This window comes from Solenopsis invicta, chromosome 13, assembly GCF_016802725.1.
Source record: "Solenopsis invicta isolate M01_SB chromosome 13, UNIL_Sinv_3.0, whole genome shotgun sequence".
Taxonomy (NCBI): Eukaryota; Metazoa; Arthropoda; class Insecta; order Hymenoptera; family Formicidae; genus Solenopsis; species Solenopsis invicta.
Genome location: NC_052676.1, coordinates 62,501 through 79,797, shown reverse-complemented (window position 1 = coordinate 79,797; position 17,297 = coordinate 62,501). Strand labels below are relative to the sequence as shown.

At 31.0% G+C, this 17,297-nt stretch overlaps 2 protein-coding genes across 3 annotated transcripts in view; both read left to right on the top strand.

Annotated features, from left to right (window-relative positions):
- Positions 1–189: 189 nt before the first annotated feature.
- LOC105207020 (DNA-binding protein RFX7) lies at positions 190–11,361 on the top strand. Of its 2 annotated transcripts, none has more exons than XM_011176468.3 (7): positions 190–1,000; positions 4,085–4,339; positions 5,523–5,715; positions 6,125–6,338; positions 6,410–6,552; positions 7,068–8,477; positions 9,730–11,361. In XM_011176468.3, exons 1-7 carry the CDS (start codon positions 615–617, stop codon positions 10,822–10,824), a joined length of 3,696 nt encoding a protein of 1,231 aa, XP_011174770.1. In that variant the 5' UTR covers positions 190–614; the 3' UTR covers positions 10,825–11,361. The 2 variants fall into 2 exon arrangements, with proteins under 2 accessions (XP_011174770.1, XP_039312888.1); XM_039456954.1 differs by having other exon boundaries at positions 787–1,925.
- A 1,452-nt stretch (positions 11,362–12,813) lies between these two features.
- Positions 12,814–17,297, top strand: part of LOC105193617 (probable glutathione peroxidase 2) — a 9,249-nt gene continuing 4,765 nt past the window's right edge. Inside the window, exon 1 of the mRNA XM_026140304.2 lies at positions 12,814–13,271. Coding sequence (XP_025996089.1) covers positions 13,265–13,271 — 7 coding nt within the window. The 5' untranslated portion in view covers positions 12,814–13,264. The remainder of the gene's footprint in view (positions 13,272–17,297) is intronic.

Here is a 17,297-nt window from a genome sequence, read left to right as displayed (position 1 = left end):
CCTAGGGCGGAAACGTGAAAAGTGAAAATCTTTACCATTGAAGTTAATGGAGAAATTTTTCACTTTTCACGTTTCCTCCTTAGGGAAAAAGTTTCATGATCGACCTCCAGACTCTCTACTTCTAGGGTCTCTAGCTATGCGCGTGTAACGTATGTACAAAACTTGGATATCGTCTATCGCGTATACTCTATGGTGACGGAATAAGAACGCGCAAACGGAGCAACGAAGCGCGGACGAGTAGCCGATCGGATGTTCGTGGACCATCGTAGCCGGTATCGATTCATGGTCCTCGCCTAATTTTCATCAGGCTATCGGCGCTCTCGACGTGAGCGCCCGAGTATTGAGCTTAAACTATCAAGCGCGGTGCCGTTATGACGGATACGCGCGTCGCCGCATATCGTACGCGGTTCGGCGACTCGTGTGGTGGTTCCTTACGCGTGAACGAAAGGCCTCGCTAAGTAATGGCGCGCCGGGATGCTAACGAGTAATCCAGCTGACCACCGTGTGGCGAACAACATGGTAGCTCGCAATTCACCGGGAGGCGATACGTTTTCGCATACGTGAGTTACCACCGGCTGGAGGCGGGTGGACAGGACGGGGAGATATAGGCTACGATGAGTACTGACAATCATGATCAGACGAAACTCTGCAAAACATCCGCGAGGAGTGAGGAGGAGAGCGCCTTCGATGGTAAACGTATTAAGAAGGAGCGCGGTGACACTTGTGTGGAGAACGACGCCGCTACCGTCTCCGCTACCACTTCTGTCTCCACAGCCACCGCTACCGCCACCGTCACCGTTGCTGTTGCTACTACTGCTGCCGCTGCTGCCACTATTCTCGATAAACGACAGCCACCGGCCGGCAGATTTGCTTCGAACGGCTTTCACGGCGATGGTGATCAGCTGCAGGATTTGGTCGCTACCAAATTCGCGACTTTGGCTAACCATGGCGCCTCTTCCAAGCAGGACAAAATTCGGATTATGATAGAGGATGGCATTAGGTTAAGTCGATTTTAAGTTTCAAGGAAACCTCTTTGTACAGTTTTATTTTTTTTCTATCATAGATTTCCATTTTTTCCAATACTATAATTTATAACGAGATTGATCTATACAACACACTTTATCCAAAGGAAGGACTTTGTCCTCTGTGGCTTTAGAAAATATATGGTAACGCATCCTTCGAAGGTCTGTACTAGATAGGATAGGATGTGTTACCAGATAGCAATAAATCTGCATTATTGATATCTGTATTATTGATATCATTAAATCATGTAGTTATAGCATGCGTTACTACTACTAGAACTTGTAATAACTGAATTTGTTTATAAGTACTTGTCAACTTGTCAGCAACTTATGTTGTGGTCCGAAATGTCTTATCCAAAATTCATGCTGTTGCCATTATGTTACCATAATTATAGAATCGCAATGCTGTCATATAGCTGACAACTTGAAGTAATTTTGATATTGCTATCTTGACATTAAATAGCTGCTAATACATGTATATATTTCTGTATGTTGATACTATGTCACTGCATTTGAAATTGCTATAGCTAAATATATTGCAAATTGTCAGTATTGTAAGTGATCACATGATTTTGCTTAGACACACTTGGTTATCTGAGTTACTTTAGAATGTTTTTGCTTCCTGTTTTTTTTTTTATAAGATCTGTTTGTTACAGCTGAATGTATACTGAGTGTATACTCATACTTAAAATGAGATAGATATATATGTTAAGTTTGATAAAAGTGAATAGAAAGTTTTAGTGAAGTTTAATCCAGTATGGTAACAAACCTGTAATAGAATCCTAGTAATTGTTAACTAAGTTAGCAATTTGAACAGAATATTGTAACAGATTGGCATCAATTAACATTAGCCTCAGGATTTGATAACAACAAAGTTAAAAAGTTAAAAGTTAAACAATAAAGGTAAAAATTAATAATATTTAACTTAGTTAATTTTAAATAATTTAATTTTGTAGTTAAAAATTACTAGTTATTTTTAAAACACGTAAACTTTAATTTATTAATTTCTAAGTTAAAAATTTATGTAAAAAAGAAAACAATTATATAAAAAAAAAAGATTTACATTTCCACATAACAAATATTTCTTTGTTATTTCATAAACTTAAATAAAATAATATTTAAAAAATTATTTGGTGAATATTATAATTGTTTTGAATAATTTAACTTTAAAAAATTAATAATTGAATAATTTAATTTTAAAAAATTTTTAATTTAATATAAATAATGCTTTTTAAAGTAAACTTTTAATTTAACTTAATTTAATCTTAATGCAACTTTTAACTTGGTTATATGAACAAAAAACTAAGTTCAAACTTTTAACTTGGTTTTTTTGTGTTTACATAAATTTCAATAACACTAAATTAATTTTATAAGCCATTAACTTTAACTTAATTTAGTTCAAAAAGAATATTAACTTACCCAATTTTGATTAACTTACATTGAACTCATATCAGGTACAATCTGCCTCTGAATATGATCTAACAACAGATTTCCAGTAAAAATGGAACAGAGTCATTAATCCATTATTTTATAATTATTTACATAAAATGTATTATTTAAATAGTTATGAAATAATTATAGATTTTTTTTGTTTCTATTGATAATATGTTTCACCAGCAGGTTGTTTTCTGATGAAAATATTTGTAACATTCTTTGCAAGATTGATTTTTCATAGATTTACCTTATAGATTTAAAATGTTCTTTTCATTCAAAATGCTTTAAGTGCATGCTAGCAGGATTGAGAATTAGATTTAGGTCTTTTATTTTACAAAAATACCTGTTTAGCATCAGCCTTTAATAATATTGTATCAAATCTTTTTAGCTTATGTCCTATTTATGCATATACATAGTGGAAAACATTTGATCCATATTCTCAACTCACTTTTCTCATTAAAAATTAATTGAGAGGCCTTTGTATTTGTGTTAACCAGTTTAAACCAGTCCTTGTTAAAATTTTTGTTGAAATTTTAATACAACATTGACTATTAATTTAACATAATACATATAATTATGTTATTTAAGTTTTTTTTGCATTAAATTGATATTTAACATTCGTGTTAAATAAATTTATAGATAAATGAGCTAATGACAAAGATAATAAAGTTTTGAAACATAAATTTTAAGATGAATAAAAAGAATAAATAAAATGTGTATGTTGATATATAAACCTTTTTATTGAAGAAATGTTTCCACAATCTGTTTTCTAGTTATGTTAACGTTGCATTTTTTTATGTTAATTTTTTAAGTATTTACGTTACTTTCTGACGTTCATCTTGTGTTAAATTAATATAAAAGGACGAATGATCTAGGATATTCAGTATGTTAAATTTAACATAAATTTTCCAATCATGTAGATAAACATTCTTTAAATAGAAAGTGAATTCATGTTTTATATAGTTGGGGGGATGAGTTTTCAAAGTCAATTTTAAAACAAAAACCTCCATTTTTTATTTAATATTTTTTGTAGCTGATATCAAGATTTTTTTAATGCACTACAATAAAATTCTTTTTGGTTAAGTACTTTTCGAAATAAAGAACAAAGCTGAGATATATTCATTAGCACACAAGAATTGTAAATCTGATTGAGTTATCTCCATGTGGTACATTTTGATTGATAATGTAGCGTTACCTGAACTTTGTTTACTCATATCTCGGAAATTACTTAACTAGAAAGAATTTCATTGTGTTTTCAAAAAATCTCATTGTCACATATATGGATATTGAATAAAAATTGGGAGTTTTTATTTAAGTTTTAAAGTTGACTTTTCTTTCTTCATACTTACGATCAAGATCAAAAGAGTTTCATTTTTTGCATTTGTTGATGACTACAAAACTTGTGCATGAAAAAATTTTTTCAGATATCTTGGTTTTCAAGATATTTTCTACATTTTTTTTCTCTCCATCTACTTCCTTGCAAATTTTAAATTAATAAAAAAATTTTACATTAGTTTTACATTTGCAACATTTATATTTTTTATTCTATATATTTTTACATTCTTGAGAAATTGTGTCACTCTAGTCAAAGTCATTAATATATATTATTTTTTTTTTTTTCATTATAGCGAAGAATCTAGAGCGCACGTGGATGAGATCTTTTCGCAGGTGGAACGACTTAAGATAGAGGAAAAGTTATTGTTGTACCTGAAACTTCCGTTATTGCTGACAAATCCAAGTGGGACCGTCGATCCGTTGAGACAGCCATTAAATCCATTAGGAAATCGATACGAAATTCATCAGACCATTATGTGGATTAAGACTCATTTAGAAGAAGATCCAGATGTATCTTTACCGAAGCAAGAAGTATATGATGAATACAAGTAAGTTATTCGCTGTACATACAGAACGCAAAAGAGAGAAATTTAGAATGTACATCCTTGTAATATAATCATAAATCATTGATTAATTTTAAGTTAATTTTTCTTCAGTAGTCATTTGCTTTGTAATTCTCTATTTTTTATTAATATATTTTATTAATTTTAATTGTTGAAGGAAGGGATCCTAATACAGAGAGGTCAGAAATGAGGGAAATTTAGAATTTAGAACAAAAAAAAACTATATCTCCGAATAAATTAAAATATTAGAAGTACTTTTATACACATTTAATAGTTAAGCATAAATTCTTTCAAAAGATTTTAACAGTTTCCCGAGTTATGCGCTATATTGCACAAAGTGATCATGATTCGCTGTTGACATTGTTGATTTGGTATTATGCTTTTTCTGTGCGAACCTTGCTCCGGGTTAAAAATTAACAAAATTCTAAGTAAAATTTGTTTAAAAAAAAAAGTCATTTTTTCGACATGTTTTTTTGGCAAAAATAAATTTATTATTATCATTTTATTGGTTTTATAAATTTACACAGAAGATATAACAGTTATTTCGAATTATTCTATGATATAAAGATGATCTGATTATTAGTTCTTGAGTTATAACGGATTTGAAAAATACGATTTTGAGAACAATGCATTTCAAATTTTGATATTATTAATATACTACAATTTTTGTATACTTACAGGTTAGTTTTGATTAATCCGTTATTCCTGGTCCATAAAAACAGATCTTCTAGTACCTTAAAAAATTTATTTGTCTGCTTTACATTGATTGCTTCGGTCGGCAATAGAAGCATTTCTTACAATTTGAACGATCGGATTTCTACCTAAACCTAAACGCGTTGAATGGTTGAACAATTGCTAAATCGTTTATAATTTTGTTGATTTTTCAAGTTTAAAAATAATACTTTGGGAACATATTTTTTAGTTTCACTATAAGAATGTGAGAAAAGTTTCTCAATTTTTTCAAAGTTTTAAATTAGGATCCCTCTTTAATTCTCAATGTTTTTATTTAAAGAAATGTCTAAAGTGAGAAATTAAAGGATGTAGTTCTGTTAATAAATTTATAATGACACTTTACAGATATTGATTTTTAATCGTGAATATATTTATATCATTTAACATCTTTATAAGAATATTTTTTTGAAATTATTTCATATAATTTTTTTTCTAGTATGTATTGTACAAGAAATTCTATGAAGCCGTTATCGACGGCTGACTTTGGAAAAGTCATGAAACAAGTATATCCGCGAGTGCGCCCTCGTAGGTTGGGCACACGGGGTAATTCTCGCTATTGTTACGCTGGTATGCGCAAGCGAATTAAATTGGATCCTCCAACACTGCCAAAGATATCTGGCTCTCAAACTGTGAGCAGCAAACAAATTTATATTTTCTATAATTTTTCAGTAATGCATTTCATCGATATAACTTGCTATTTTTAGAAAATTCTTTGAATCATTTTTTATCTCTATCATACATTTTATCTCTATTTTTTTTTATTTGTTGTATTTTAAACTTAAAGCATTGTGTTCTATTAATTATATGACATGACAATTATCACAACAAATACAATATATTCTTTTGATTGTTTTTACTTTTATATGTACTTTTTAAACATAAGAATATGCAATGTGCAATATGTAATTGTATCATGTGGCATGATAATTATTACATTATATGTGTTTGATTGTTTTTTACTTTTTTTACGCACTTTTTAAACATGAAAATACGTAATATATAAATACCTGATAAAAAATTAATTGTTAATAACTGTAGGAAGAACATTCGGAGGAAAATAGCACTGAAGAAATGCTAGGTGCTGCATCTACATTAATAAGAGAATGGGCGGAAAAAGAGTTGGGCTTGAAATTTCCAAATTTGAGTGCCTTAGCGCGGCATCTTGTTGATAATTTTCGTGTCGATACTCGGTCTCTGGCTGCGGTTTGCATTCTTTCAGCTTCGAATCAGCATGATACATCGTCTAATAAAGGTAAGCAACTTATGCTCTTTCTGCATTTTTTTTGCACACAATTGCATTATTAATTCCCAATTCTCAATTAGAGGTAATTTCGGATTTACCAACAACGCCTGTAAGTGGCAAGCCTGCTAAGCTTCGAGAGGCCCAGTTGCAATTGCAACGCAAGTTACAGCAACGCGAGCATATAAAAGATCAGAAACCTCGTTGTCCTGATTCTATTATACAGGTATATATAATACGAGTATAATACAAGTACAGATAATATTTTAATTTAGTTGATAAATAGATATATTATAAAATTAGTCTTTTGTTAATCTTTTTTTACACTTTTGAATATACATATAAAGAGAGTATCATTTTTTAGTTTTTTTTTATTTGCAAGATATTTTCTTTAAGTATTTCTCTTGGTTTTAATAATAATTAAACGTTACGTTACAAACGTTATTTTTATTTTACTTTATTAACAATTTAAAAAAGTTTTATAATATTTACTTTGTAGAAAAAATCTGAAAAGATAAATTGTTACAAAAATAAATGTTATAACAAAATAAATACATATTACTTAAAAACATAACGGGAAGATTAATAAAAAGAAATTTTGTCAATTTTTCTTATAGTCTTAAATTCATAATTTTTAAGTAGTGATTAAGAGCTAGGAAAGAAAATATTTTTAATTTAATTAATACGATTAACCAAGATTTTATTATACTTTTACATTCAGAATGTAACTTTTTTTCACAGAGCAAAGAAAAAGCCATTGACTGTAAAGTAAATATCGGCAAAGGTAGCAAGAAGATTAAGTCCAACCAGTCACCTCAAGGTACAAATACAGCAACAACAACAGTGGTCGCACAAAACTCACTGGCAAAACTAAATTTATCCGCTATAGTCTATAATCGGCAAAAAAAGGTATCGAAAATTTGCAATCAACAGCAACAAACTTGCAATGTCTCCCAAGAGTCTAACTGTGATAGTTTAGTGGTACACTTGCGCGATAACAGACAAAATAATAGCAGCCCTAGAGTAACGATGAATGTGCAGCGCGATGTCAAAGGTAAAAATTCCAGGAAACGTGCCAATAATCCAATTGTTGCACAGCAGGAGCCCAGTCCTGAGAAACAGACAAAGTTTATAGAGGAGATTCCAGAGCATTCCAACGCTTTGTTACCTAAGTTAGCGTCTATTCAACGCGCCAGCAAGATATCGGTGATACTAGCTAGCAATTCAAAATCTGTCAAGTGCAAAGCAGTTGAGACTGTGGACAGTCAACTTGTTAAAAACTGTGATATTGACTCTTCGAAGAGTCGTTCCACTACTGGCAACGTAGAAACATCCTCGGGACTCCTCACGAGGGACCAGATCCGCCTCTTGCAAGATACGCCGGTCTTCAAAGACGGAAAGGTCCGTGACATTGACACGGACGCCTTAGATGATTATTTGAACGGCGGGAACAATTCACAAGAGCAGGAGGAGGAGTTGCTACAGTATTTTCAACAAAGTAGCTCGTCTAGTTCTGATGTGGAAACCAGCGTTGTTAATTCCGATACTGAACAGATCTCTCGGTCGGACAAAGTGTCGCAACTGCGATTGATATTGCAACAGAATCTGAAAGCACCCGTTATCGCCACCGATCGGGCACCTGTAACCGCTGTTCGGCAAAGTATTGCCATGGAAAAACGGGATCCCGTACAAAAACATAATCTCATACTCCCAACACTCTTAAATCACCCTAATCCAAGCGGTACGCGACGTCGCGTCAGTTTCGAAACGAATGTCGTCGAGCATGTTCAAGAGACAGCAACGCTAAGCGTAGCTAATACCGTGCCACAGAGTCCAAATACGCGACGCAGAATATTTAACTTCACTCCGATCTCACCTGGTCCACATTCTCCTATTAACGGCCGCGCATCCAAATCAAACTCGGCAAACGCAAGTCCATTCGTATCTCCGCGCAATACACCAGTGCCGAGATCACGCAGTAACTTGCAAGCCAGTAGTTCCAGATCGCGAGGCCAAAAGACGCTCTCCCGCTCCATTTCATGCAGCATGCCATACACGATCAAGACGACGGATACCTTCATTGTACCAACGTCGAGCGGAGCGGAACACTCGCGGCAAGTGTTGACAGTGGCAACGACCAAGTCATCGGAGGTAAAAATCGAAATTGAATAAAAACTATTAAATATCAGGAGTGTGATTTAGTTTTGAGTTTTTTTTTCTCAAAAACTGGTTTCTTTAAACAAGCTAACGAATGAATGTCTTAATCAAAATATTTTTCTTCGTTTTCTATAACTTTTTTCTACCTTTCTGGCGAAAGATGGATTCTGCGACGATAAAAAAATTCTTCTCGAGAGTCGATCCAATTTTCAATAAATTTTCAAACTTTGAAATTATGAAAGTATGCATCTTCTAGAGTATGTTGCATCGATCGGAACAAGTGATAATCAGACGGAGCAATGTCTGGAGAATACGCAGAGTGCAGTAAGATTTCCCATGTCAGCCCTAAATAGCATTTGTTTGATCGATGATGCAACATGAGATCAAGCATCGCGAAGAAGGATCACTCGGCGTCGTTTACTCACAGTTGGTGATCACTTTTGGTCCAATGCTCATTTCAGTTTGTATAATTGTTGCCGATAACGATCAGCGGTGATAGTTTTATTCGGATTTAACAGATTTTATAATACACGACACTTTGATCGTATCAAATACACAGTTGATACCTTTGCACCGTAAATATTGCATCTCCAAGTGGATGTTGTTAGTTGGCCTGGATGTTGATCCAGGCCAACTAATAACATCCAGAAAGTTTAATACCAGGGAACTCAAATGTTTAATGAGTTGGGAGAACGAGTTTCCATTGTTCGATCGAGTTGAAATTTAACAGGGATTATTTTTTTGTGAATTGGAACTATTCTAGAGCGTGTCGCGGAAAAAATTCGAAAAAAATTTTGATTAAGAGTAAATAAGAACTACCCTGATATACACTGATGATGTGTATACAACTGGCGAATGCAAATATTTATGCGATATGGTATAATTTCCTCAATATTTATGTTTTTGTATTTATTTTGTATTTATTAATGGTATTTGTTTGAAGAAAATCTGAATATACTAATACTGTTGTTGCGAATATTTATTATACTTTGAATATACTATATTACACGGATACTCGCACTTGACGGCTCGTATCGATCGATACAACTTGGCTTTAATTTTCCTAAAAACAAACGAATTTGTATATTATTTAATTTCATTAAAAATTGGTGAAATTAAAAGACAACTTTTAAAAGAAAGAACGGATCAAAATTGCATCGAATTGTATGCACAAAATAATGCGCAAGTAAAACTATGTTGAATTTTTTGATAAAATATGTATTTGTGAAACGTTTCCTTGATATAGGTTGTGCTGAAGGTACCACCGTGCACTGAATTTCTGGACTTGACGCCTCAGAAACAATTGCTAATCAATTATCCGAGTCAAGAAAATCTACAAGAGATCAAGAATATATATCAGAAGGGTCATCCACCTCCGCCTGACCAAGAGATCACGGAGCTTCTTCACGCTGGCAGACACTTGAGCAATGAACAATTTTATAGATCGCAATCGGTGCCATTGCACAGGATGGTGAATCCCGTGTCCTTAATGTCACCGATCTCTACGCAACAATGTCTGTCATCGGTACATAGTCAAAGCTTCAATCCATCAACGAGCAGTTCCGTCGCGCCTACTCCAGTACCGAGCGAATATAATGATTTTGGTCCTTCCATTGGACAAGAAAGCACGTATTTGTTGGATGACGCAAACTTTATGTCGGACGAGCAGCAGTTTTTGATGACGGACAAAGGGATCACGTCCGAAAACATTAATAACATTCTTACGATCTTGGACGAAGAGGGTCAGCCAAATTTGCAAATGTTATCCGAACAGACCACGGAAGAAACATTGAACAATACGATTGCTCTCGACGCTTTGCCAAATACCAATTTAAATCTGTCGGAGGAAGATATGTTGGATCCATCGAGCATCCTCGCCGATGCTGGAGGCGCGTTACAAAAAATTATGCAATCGCGATCGTATCCTAATACGCCATTGCCAGTACCGGTATCCACGTACACACCTTACACAGAGGACAGCAATGGCTCCAGATCGTACCCGTCGACGCCTCTGCATACAGTGCAATCCCAGGAGGTGTATCAAGATCCAGGCGAGCCGATATTGTCCAGTCCCATCCTTAATTCTCTTAGTTTACAAGGCGATGCAACGAATGTCGCAGTTGTCACTGTGACCGGCACCACGGCCGGCAACGATGTTGATGTTGCCACCGCTTCGTCCAACAATCTCTGTAGGAACGTTGCCGATCTTCTCGAGGCCAGTTTTCTCGGAGAAGCCGACACAGAGACGGATGATCTGGATCCTCTCGGTAATTTTGACGGCCTCCAAGATATGGATTCGTTGACACCGCTGTTCAACGAAGTCACGGAGCCTAATCGCTGAGACCATCCCTTCGATTTCGCATCGTAATTTCGCATTTGCACAGGGAGAGGTGTGATAAAATAATAGACTGTTTGGGTCCGGTGGTTCTCAATTGTATTATCTCACAGACCATTTTAAAGTAAATGAGAGGCGGTTAGAAGCAAAATGTATAAGTGAATTTTAATAAGAACTAAGATATTATTATTCAATTTTAAGATATAGGATACTTCGAAATCTTGCGTATCTATCGTAATGTAATTTGATCATACATTTTCAAATATTTTAATTTTTTATAAATTGTGTATATAGATTTCTTATAGAAAACATTATTTCAGCTTATAGTAAATTATATTTTGACATGCAATTTACTATCTAGGTTGTATCAACGACTGTTTAATCTTCATCCTAATAAAAAAGTAGTATCGTAATGATGATGATATTTGAAACTCGGAAAAATTCGCGAGATTTTAAAAAAATGCATGTTTTTAAATTATTAAAAATTATACATCTCCAAGTATGATATATATCATTAAAAGGGAATGTTTTTTTTCTACGAAACTTTGTTTTATTCCTCGGCAAAACTCGTGACCTCCTTTACAACGCAAAAATCACACGAATATAAATTTTTAATGCAAATTGTTTTTTATTCGGGATAGAATAAACATTTCGTATGAGAATATAATTTGAAACTTGTAAGTTTTATGATCTTTTGTGTGTTTGACACATCTCTGTTGAATTCTATTTATTTACTTTTGTTTTTTATACATATTTTTGAGATATTAAATTATTAATATTTTTTTAATTGATACCACATTTTTTATTTAACTACAATTTAGTTTTCACTTTATCGTTTTAATTCGACTAACAACGATTCAATCACGTTTAATCAATTTTTAATTATTCCGTCGTAGAACATCTAGCTATCTAATAACAATTAGAAAAAGCTATGAAAAAGAAATTTCAAAGATTCAAAGAAATTTTAATCCTACATTTCAAATAGATGCAGGCCAATCGTTTTTACATAATGCTTAATTACACTGAGAAACAGTTTGAACAACTATTTCTTAATAAGTAATGGGTGTTTGTTTTAAAATCTTTTACTTAAAAAAAGATGAGCTTTTCAAAAAATTCTCTCATTTTTCAATTTTTAGAAACTCCGTTTTAAAATCGTTTTTATTCTCTAATAATTTTTCTCAAAATTATAATGTGATTAAATTTGGAGAATAAATATTCATATTCAGGAAGTAACAATATATTGGAATTGACTATTCATGTTTGATGCAAAAAAAGTCAAATTTTGTTGGACAATAATAACGTGGAAAAAGAGATATTTTACAATTGCTCTTAAAAACGAATATTGATATATCAAAATCAAATATCGAAAAAAAACAAGATGTATTTTAAAGCTAAAAGTTGATACTTTTGCATGGTGTTAATGAAATTTAGAAGCAAAATTTGCTTCCGGCATTACAATGTCGTAGAAAACTTCAAAATCATCATTTTTATTTTCTTTGATACCATTTTCCTCCGAATATGTAAGTGATGGAACTCTTTAAACTTTATGTTCAATTTCAGCAGCAAATATATAGGAATCACTATTCAAGTAAGTAATACTATACTATATGTAATTTATTATAAGAATATATTATATATGCACGCGAATATCCTGTGTCTGGCTTTTTATTGGCATCATTCCGCACGAATAAGATTATATTATCAGTTTCTTATTCTTAGCCACTTAAATTTTAGTAGTCACACGAATTTTCATAAAATCATTGGTTTTTAATAGTATCTCATTGGTGATAACATTTATTTATAGTGCAGACTGGTGTATATTTGAATTGAGCGGAGTAATGCCATATTGATATTTAACTATATTCGAGTGAATATTTACCTCTAGATGGCGCAATGATACTAGTCATCTAGGTACTGGGTGTATCTTACAAGATCTGTTTTATAGATATTATTGATGCATTTAACGCTGTTATTCGTAAGATCGTTCATCGTAGTTTTTCGATAAGATAAATCTTATGTATTGAGAATAATGGTAGACATATTAAGCGGATTGTACTAACAAAAGTTTTTAATATTCCTTTTACATTGGATTGAATTTATCGAGACACCCTGTACGTAAGATTTTGATGAGCCTGGATTTGCTGTGATTGGTTGTAATACGTATTTCAAGGATAGAGGTCAGTGTGTCTTCAAGGTTCTCGGAAATAAAAATATTAACAAAAGAGAGTTCGCAAGCTATATGTATTTTCGTCTTCAGTCTTCAAGCACTGACGATATTTTATAAACCAATAAAGTTACATTGCGAGTCGTAGTAGTCATCCATTTGCGATATCACTGATTTGTTATTGTGATACGTGTCACTTCTTATAATAAAATACGTTGCATTTTTACTACGACGATAAAGCGTACGCTTTCGACCATCAACTTTGGAATTATTTTCGACAAAATGCTGCGTAAGTATTATATATTCATAAAAGATTGATTTCTTAACATATTAATCTCGACTTTACCTTTACTGCGTAAATATTTCAAAATTGATTTCATGTACATTTTTCCTATTTTTTTGAAGAAATAACAGCCGATTTTTGTTTTCCACACTATGAGTGCTTTTAATTCAGTATCAAGTCAACACAAGTATTGTTCTATCTTTTGTTAAATACTCTTTGAATACCAAATAAGATAGAATGATTCTTGTGTCAACTTGTATCATTAAATAGATAAAATATGTACAAATAAAAATAAAAATTTCTTTAAAAAGATTTTTCAAGGCAGTTCAATTTATATTTGAATCGGTTATGTGAAAAACAACATAAGTTAAGGGGAATCAAAATCATGGGAGATAGGTAGATACGTAATTTTATTCATTAGTTATTATTTAAACATTTTCTTCTTTGATACCAGGTCTACATTCACATGAAAAATATGACTATGTTTTTCTTGTATTCTGTAAAAATATATTCAATGATGAGTCACTTTGTCATAGCATGCTGAAATTTAATGTTAGAAGTTTACTTCTTTTATAAAGTGTGCATTTTTCAACAATAAAATTAAATGCCTTTCTTAATATACAACCTGTTATTTTAAAATATTCTTAAGTTTGTCATTACATCTACAAAATTTTTTGATAAAAAGAATTCTGTTTTATACATATGAAAATTCTTCATTGAGAGAGTCATGTCATTTTTTAAATGAGTTTCTTGTTCAATTTTTGAACAATGTTCAATTTTTCAAAAATGAGATGTTTTCACTTACTTTATTTTCCAAAATAATTTATTTTTAATTATATTTATGTATTATTTTAAATATTTTTAATACAAATATATTTTTCTTACATTAAGTTTTATTTTCTTATATTTTCTATTGTTTGTATGAAGCTCGAGAAAAACATACAAAATTTATGGCTAATCAAAAATAATATATTTTTTTATGGAACATACATTTGTTATCTTCTCTTTCTTTTCTTTTATCTCTTGTTTTTGGTATTTGCATTTTTTAGGAGAGTTGCAAAGTGAAATAAAATCTTTAGTTGTAATAAATATCAAAATACGACAAATATATAAAAATGTAATAGATGTCTATAAAATTTTTCCATTAAAAAAAAAAAAATTACATGTAATTTGTTAGACAAAATAAAATTGATAAAACTGGTACTGTCAATAAAATCGAATTTAAAATTTTTTAATCAATTTTTTATTTAATTTAAATTGTACTGTTATTGTTATATTAAATGTGCATTTAAGATAATATTTGAAACAAATTTTTAATTTAATACATTCACAATGCATATTTATATTAAAGTTATTTCAAATATCTTTGCTGAATGATTATATTTAATAGCTTTATTTCAGTTCAGTTAATCATAAAAGATTATTTTTTATTATTCTATGAAATATTAGTATCTAATACTACAATTATATATGAGGTATAAAAAAAGGATTATGAATACAATATTTTGAAAGTAGATAATATTTATTAGTACAAGATAGTAGTAAGATAGTAGTACGCGCGCGCGCACGCACCTTAAATCTTTGTTTTTTTTTCTACAAAACCCAAGTGGTACTATCTTTATATTCTTATTGAAATTCTCATTGAAAAATTTTTATATTCTAATTCAAGTGATAGTATTTTAAAATCTAATTTAACCTAAATGATATGTATTTTTTCAAAAAATGTATGAAATTTTTTAATTACGCTTAAATTACGTTTAAGTTATTTTAAATGTAACAATACATTATTAATCAGTAAATAAATATTTAACACATCTCTAATAAAGAATTTGAACAAATAATGAAGTAATTTATATAAGTATTATATTAATGTATGATATGAGAACACTATAAGATAAAAAATATATTTTTAACTCTTAGGCGGGGGCGCGCGTCTCGCGGCGGAACGTTAGTGGGCGTGCGCGACACGGATAATGAGTGCCGTATCACAAACTTATTATTTAAGACTTATAATAATTGGATAAATAATTGTAAAATCATCATAAAAGCAAGTAAAATATATTTATAATAAAATACAATATTAAAATTTAAATATAGTATTAAAATTTTGTGTGTATTTCCCCTTATGAAATTAATTCTGTTAGACGTAACTAAAAAATTAAAAATAAAGACACATCTATTTAAAAATTAAACGTAGAAAAATAATAACAGTGCTGTTACTTGGATAATGATGTAAAATAAACTTTTTAAAACTCTTAAAAAAATAAAAATAAAATAATTATAAATAATCTTAATCAATTTAAAAAAAAATTGTTTTCCTTCATATATCCAAGTACTTACTGCCGATTTAGAACATTTTTGAGACTTATGAGGAAAAGTGAAAGGCTTGTTTATTTTATTTGGGGTGTTTATCTATAACACAATGTAATGTATTATAGCTTAACATTACTCTAATTTATTCCAAATTAGCGCTGGGAACAGAGATATTAAACAGTAATGAGAGTGAAAACGAATTAAAATGTAGGAAATGAACATTTCGCATTAATAACATTATATAACCTAACTTTAACTTAATTTAGAAAGATATTTGAACGTTGAATCTGAGAAAGTATATAAAATCATACGAGTAAATACAAAAACCACCAAGAAGATCCAGCTACGATCGTGGAAGGCGTTCTTGTTTAGATTTGTATTTAACTTAATTTATTCAAAATTAGCGCTGGGAAAAAGAGATATTGAATAATGGGAGTAAAAACAAATTAAAATGTAGAGAATGAAGTGAATATCTCGCATTAATAACATTAAATAAGCAAGATTTTACTTACGTAAGCGGCCGCGCGCGGCACTCCGTGCTGCAAAATGTATTTTAATGTTTTCAAAGTGGATAAAAGACTATTACCTGATAAGAGATAGATAATAGTTTATTGGCCAGACTTTTCGTATACAGCCATATTACATTGCGTATTGCTTGCAGGGAATATTGTAGATGGAGCTTATATCTATTATCACATGTAGTTTTAAACTAGTCTATGGTTACAACAACTTATTCAATGGACATTACATAATGAGTAGTATTTGTAACAAATTTAAGGAGTAAATTAAAACTAATTTATGGTTAATACAGATTTCTATACATTTTTTAGAAATATCTTAAATTAATTTTATAACTAGGGAAACTTGTACTATTATTCTTATTTAGGATCTTGTAATGTTTAATTAAATATTGCTCTCGAGTTGATTAGTATTATATGATATAACAAAGACTTAATGTTAACGCGCATTACAATTGGTATTTTTCTTTTTTATATTCTAATTTACAGTTGAGAATAAATTCAATGATAATTTCAATCTCTTTCGTTTTCAATTTTTTTAATATCTCCCTAATATCTATCGTATTTATTTTATGTTTCTTAAATTTTTTTAACATAATTCTCCTTTCCTGGCTGTACCTGGAACACTCCCAGAAAACATGTTCCAAAATAATATCTTTTTTTATTAGGAAGGCAATACCCCCCTCCCCCTCCCATTATTATATAATCTATCGAATTTTACTATCTCAAACTTGTGTATGTGGACGTCCGGTTGCTCTGGCTTCAAAAATGTTTCATTTAATAAAAGAATATCCCAATCTTGTGCATATCTTTCCAATTCAAAAATTTTTCCCCTTAGCCCTCTGCAATTCCATTGTAGAATTTTGAGGTTAATTAAACTATTCATGTTATTGTTAGATAAATTTAAAATGCTTACTTTAACTTATTACTATTTTCCTTATCTTCTACTGATTTAGAATATGTTTTCATCGTCTTTTGAGAGTTGTTTGTGGGCTGATTGTTCAGTGGTGTATCCTTCTTATTCTCGTAATATAGATTAATAGAAATTTCTTTTAGGGTAACTTGTTGACTCCGTACTTTGTTGATAAATGCTGTTGAGTCTTTAATTCCTGGGGAATTATTTATTTCTTTAGTTTGATCCGTGATATCTTGGGTACTCTTCAAATCTTTGATTCCTTGTCCGATGGCGATGCTCTTAGTT

Bases quoted from the DNA above. Each gene is read 5' to 3' on its own strand.
- LOC105207020 (XM_011176468.3), top strand. From the start codon at position 615: ATGAGTACTGACAATCATGATCAGACGAAACTCTGCAAAACATCCGCG. The intron at 4,340-5,522 runs GTAAGTTATTCG...TTTTTTTTCTAG, and splicing joins GAAGTATATGATGAATACAA to TATGTATTGTACAAGAAATT. The intron at 8,478-9,729 runs GTAAAAATCGAA...TCCTTGATATAG, and splicing joins CAACGACCAAGTCATCGGAG to GTTGTGCTGAAGGTACCACC.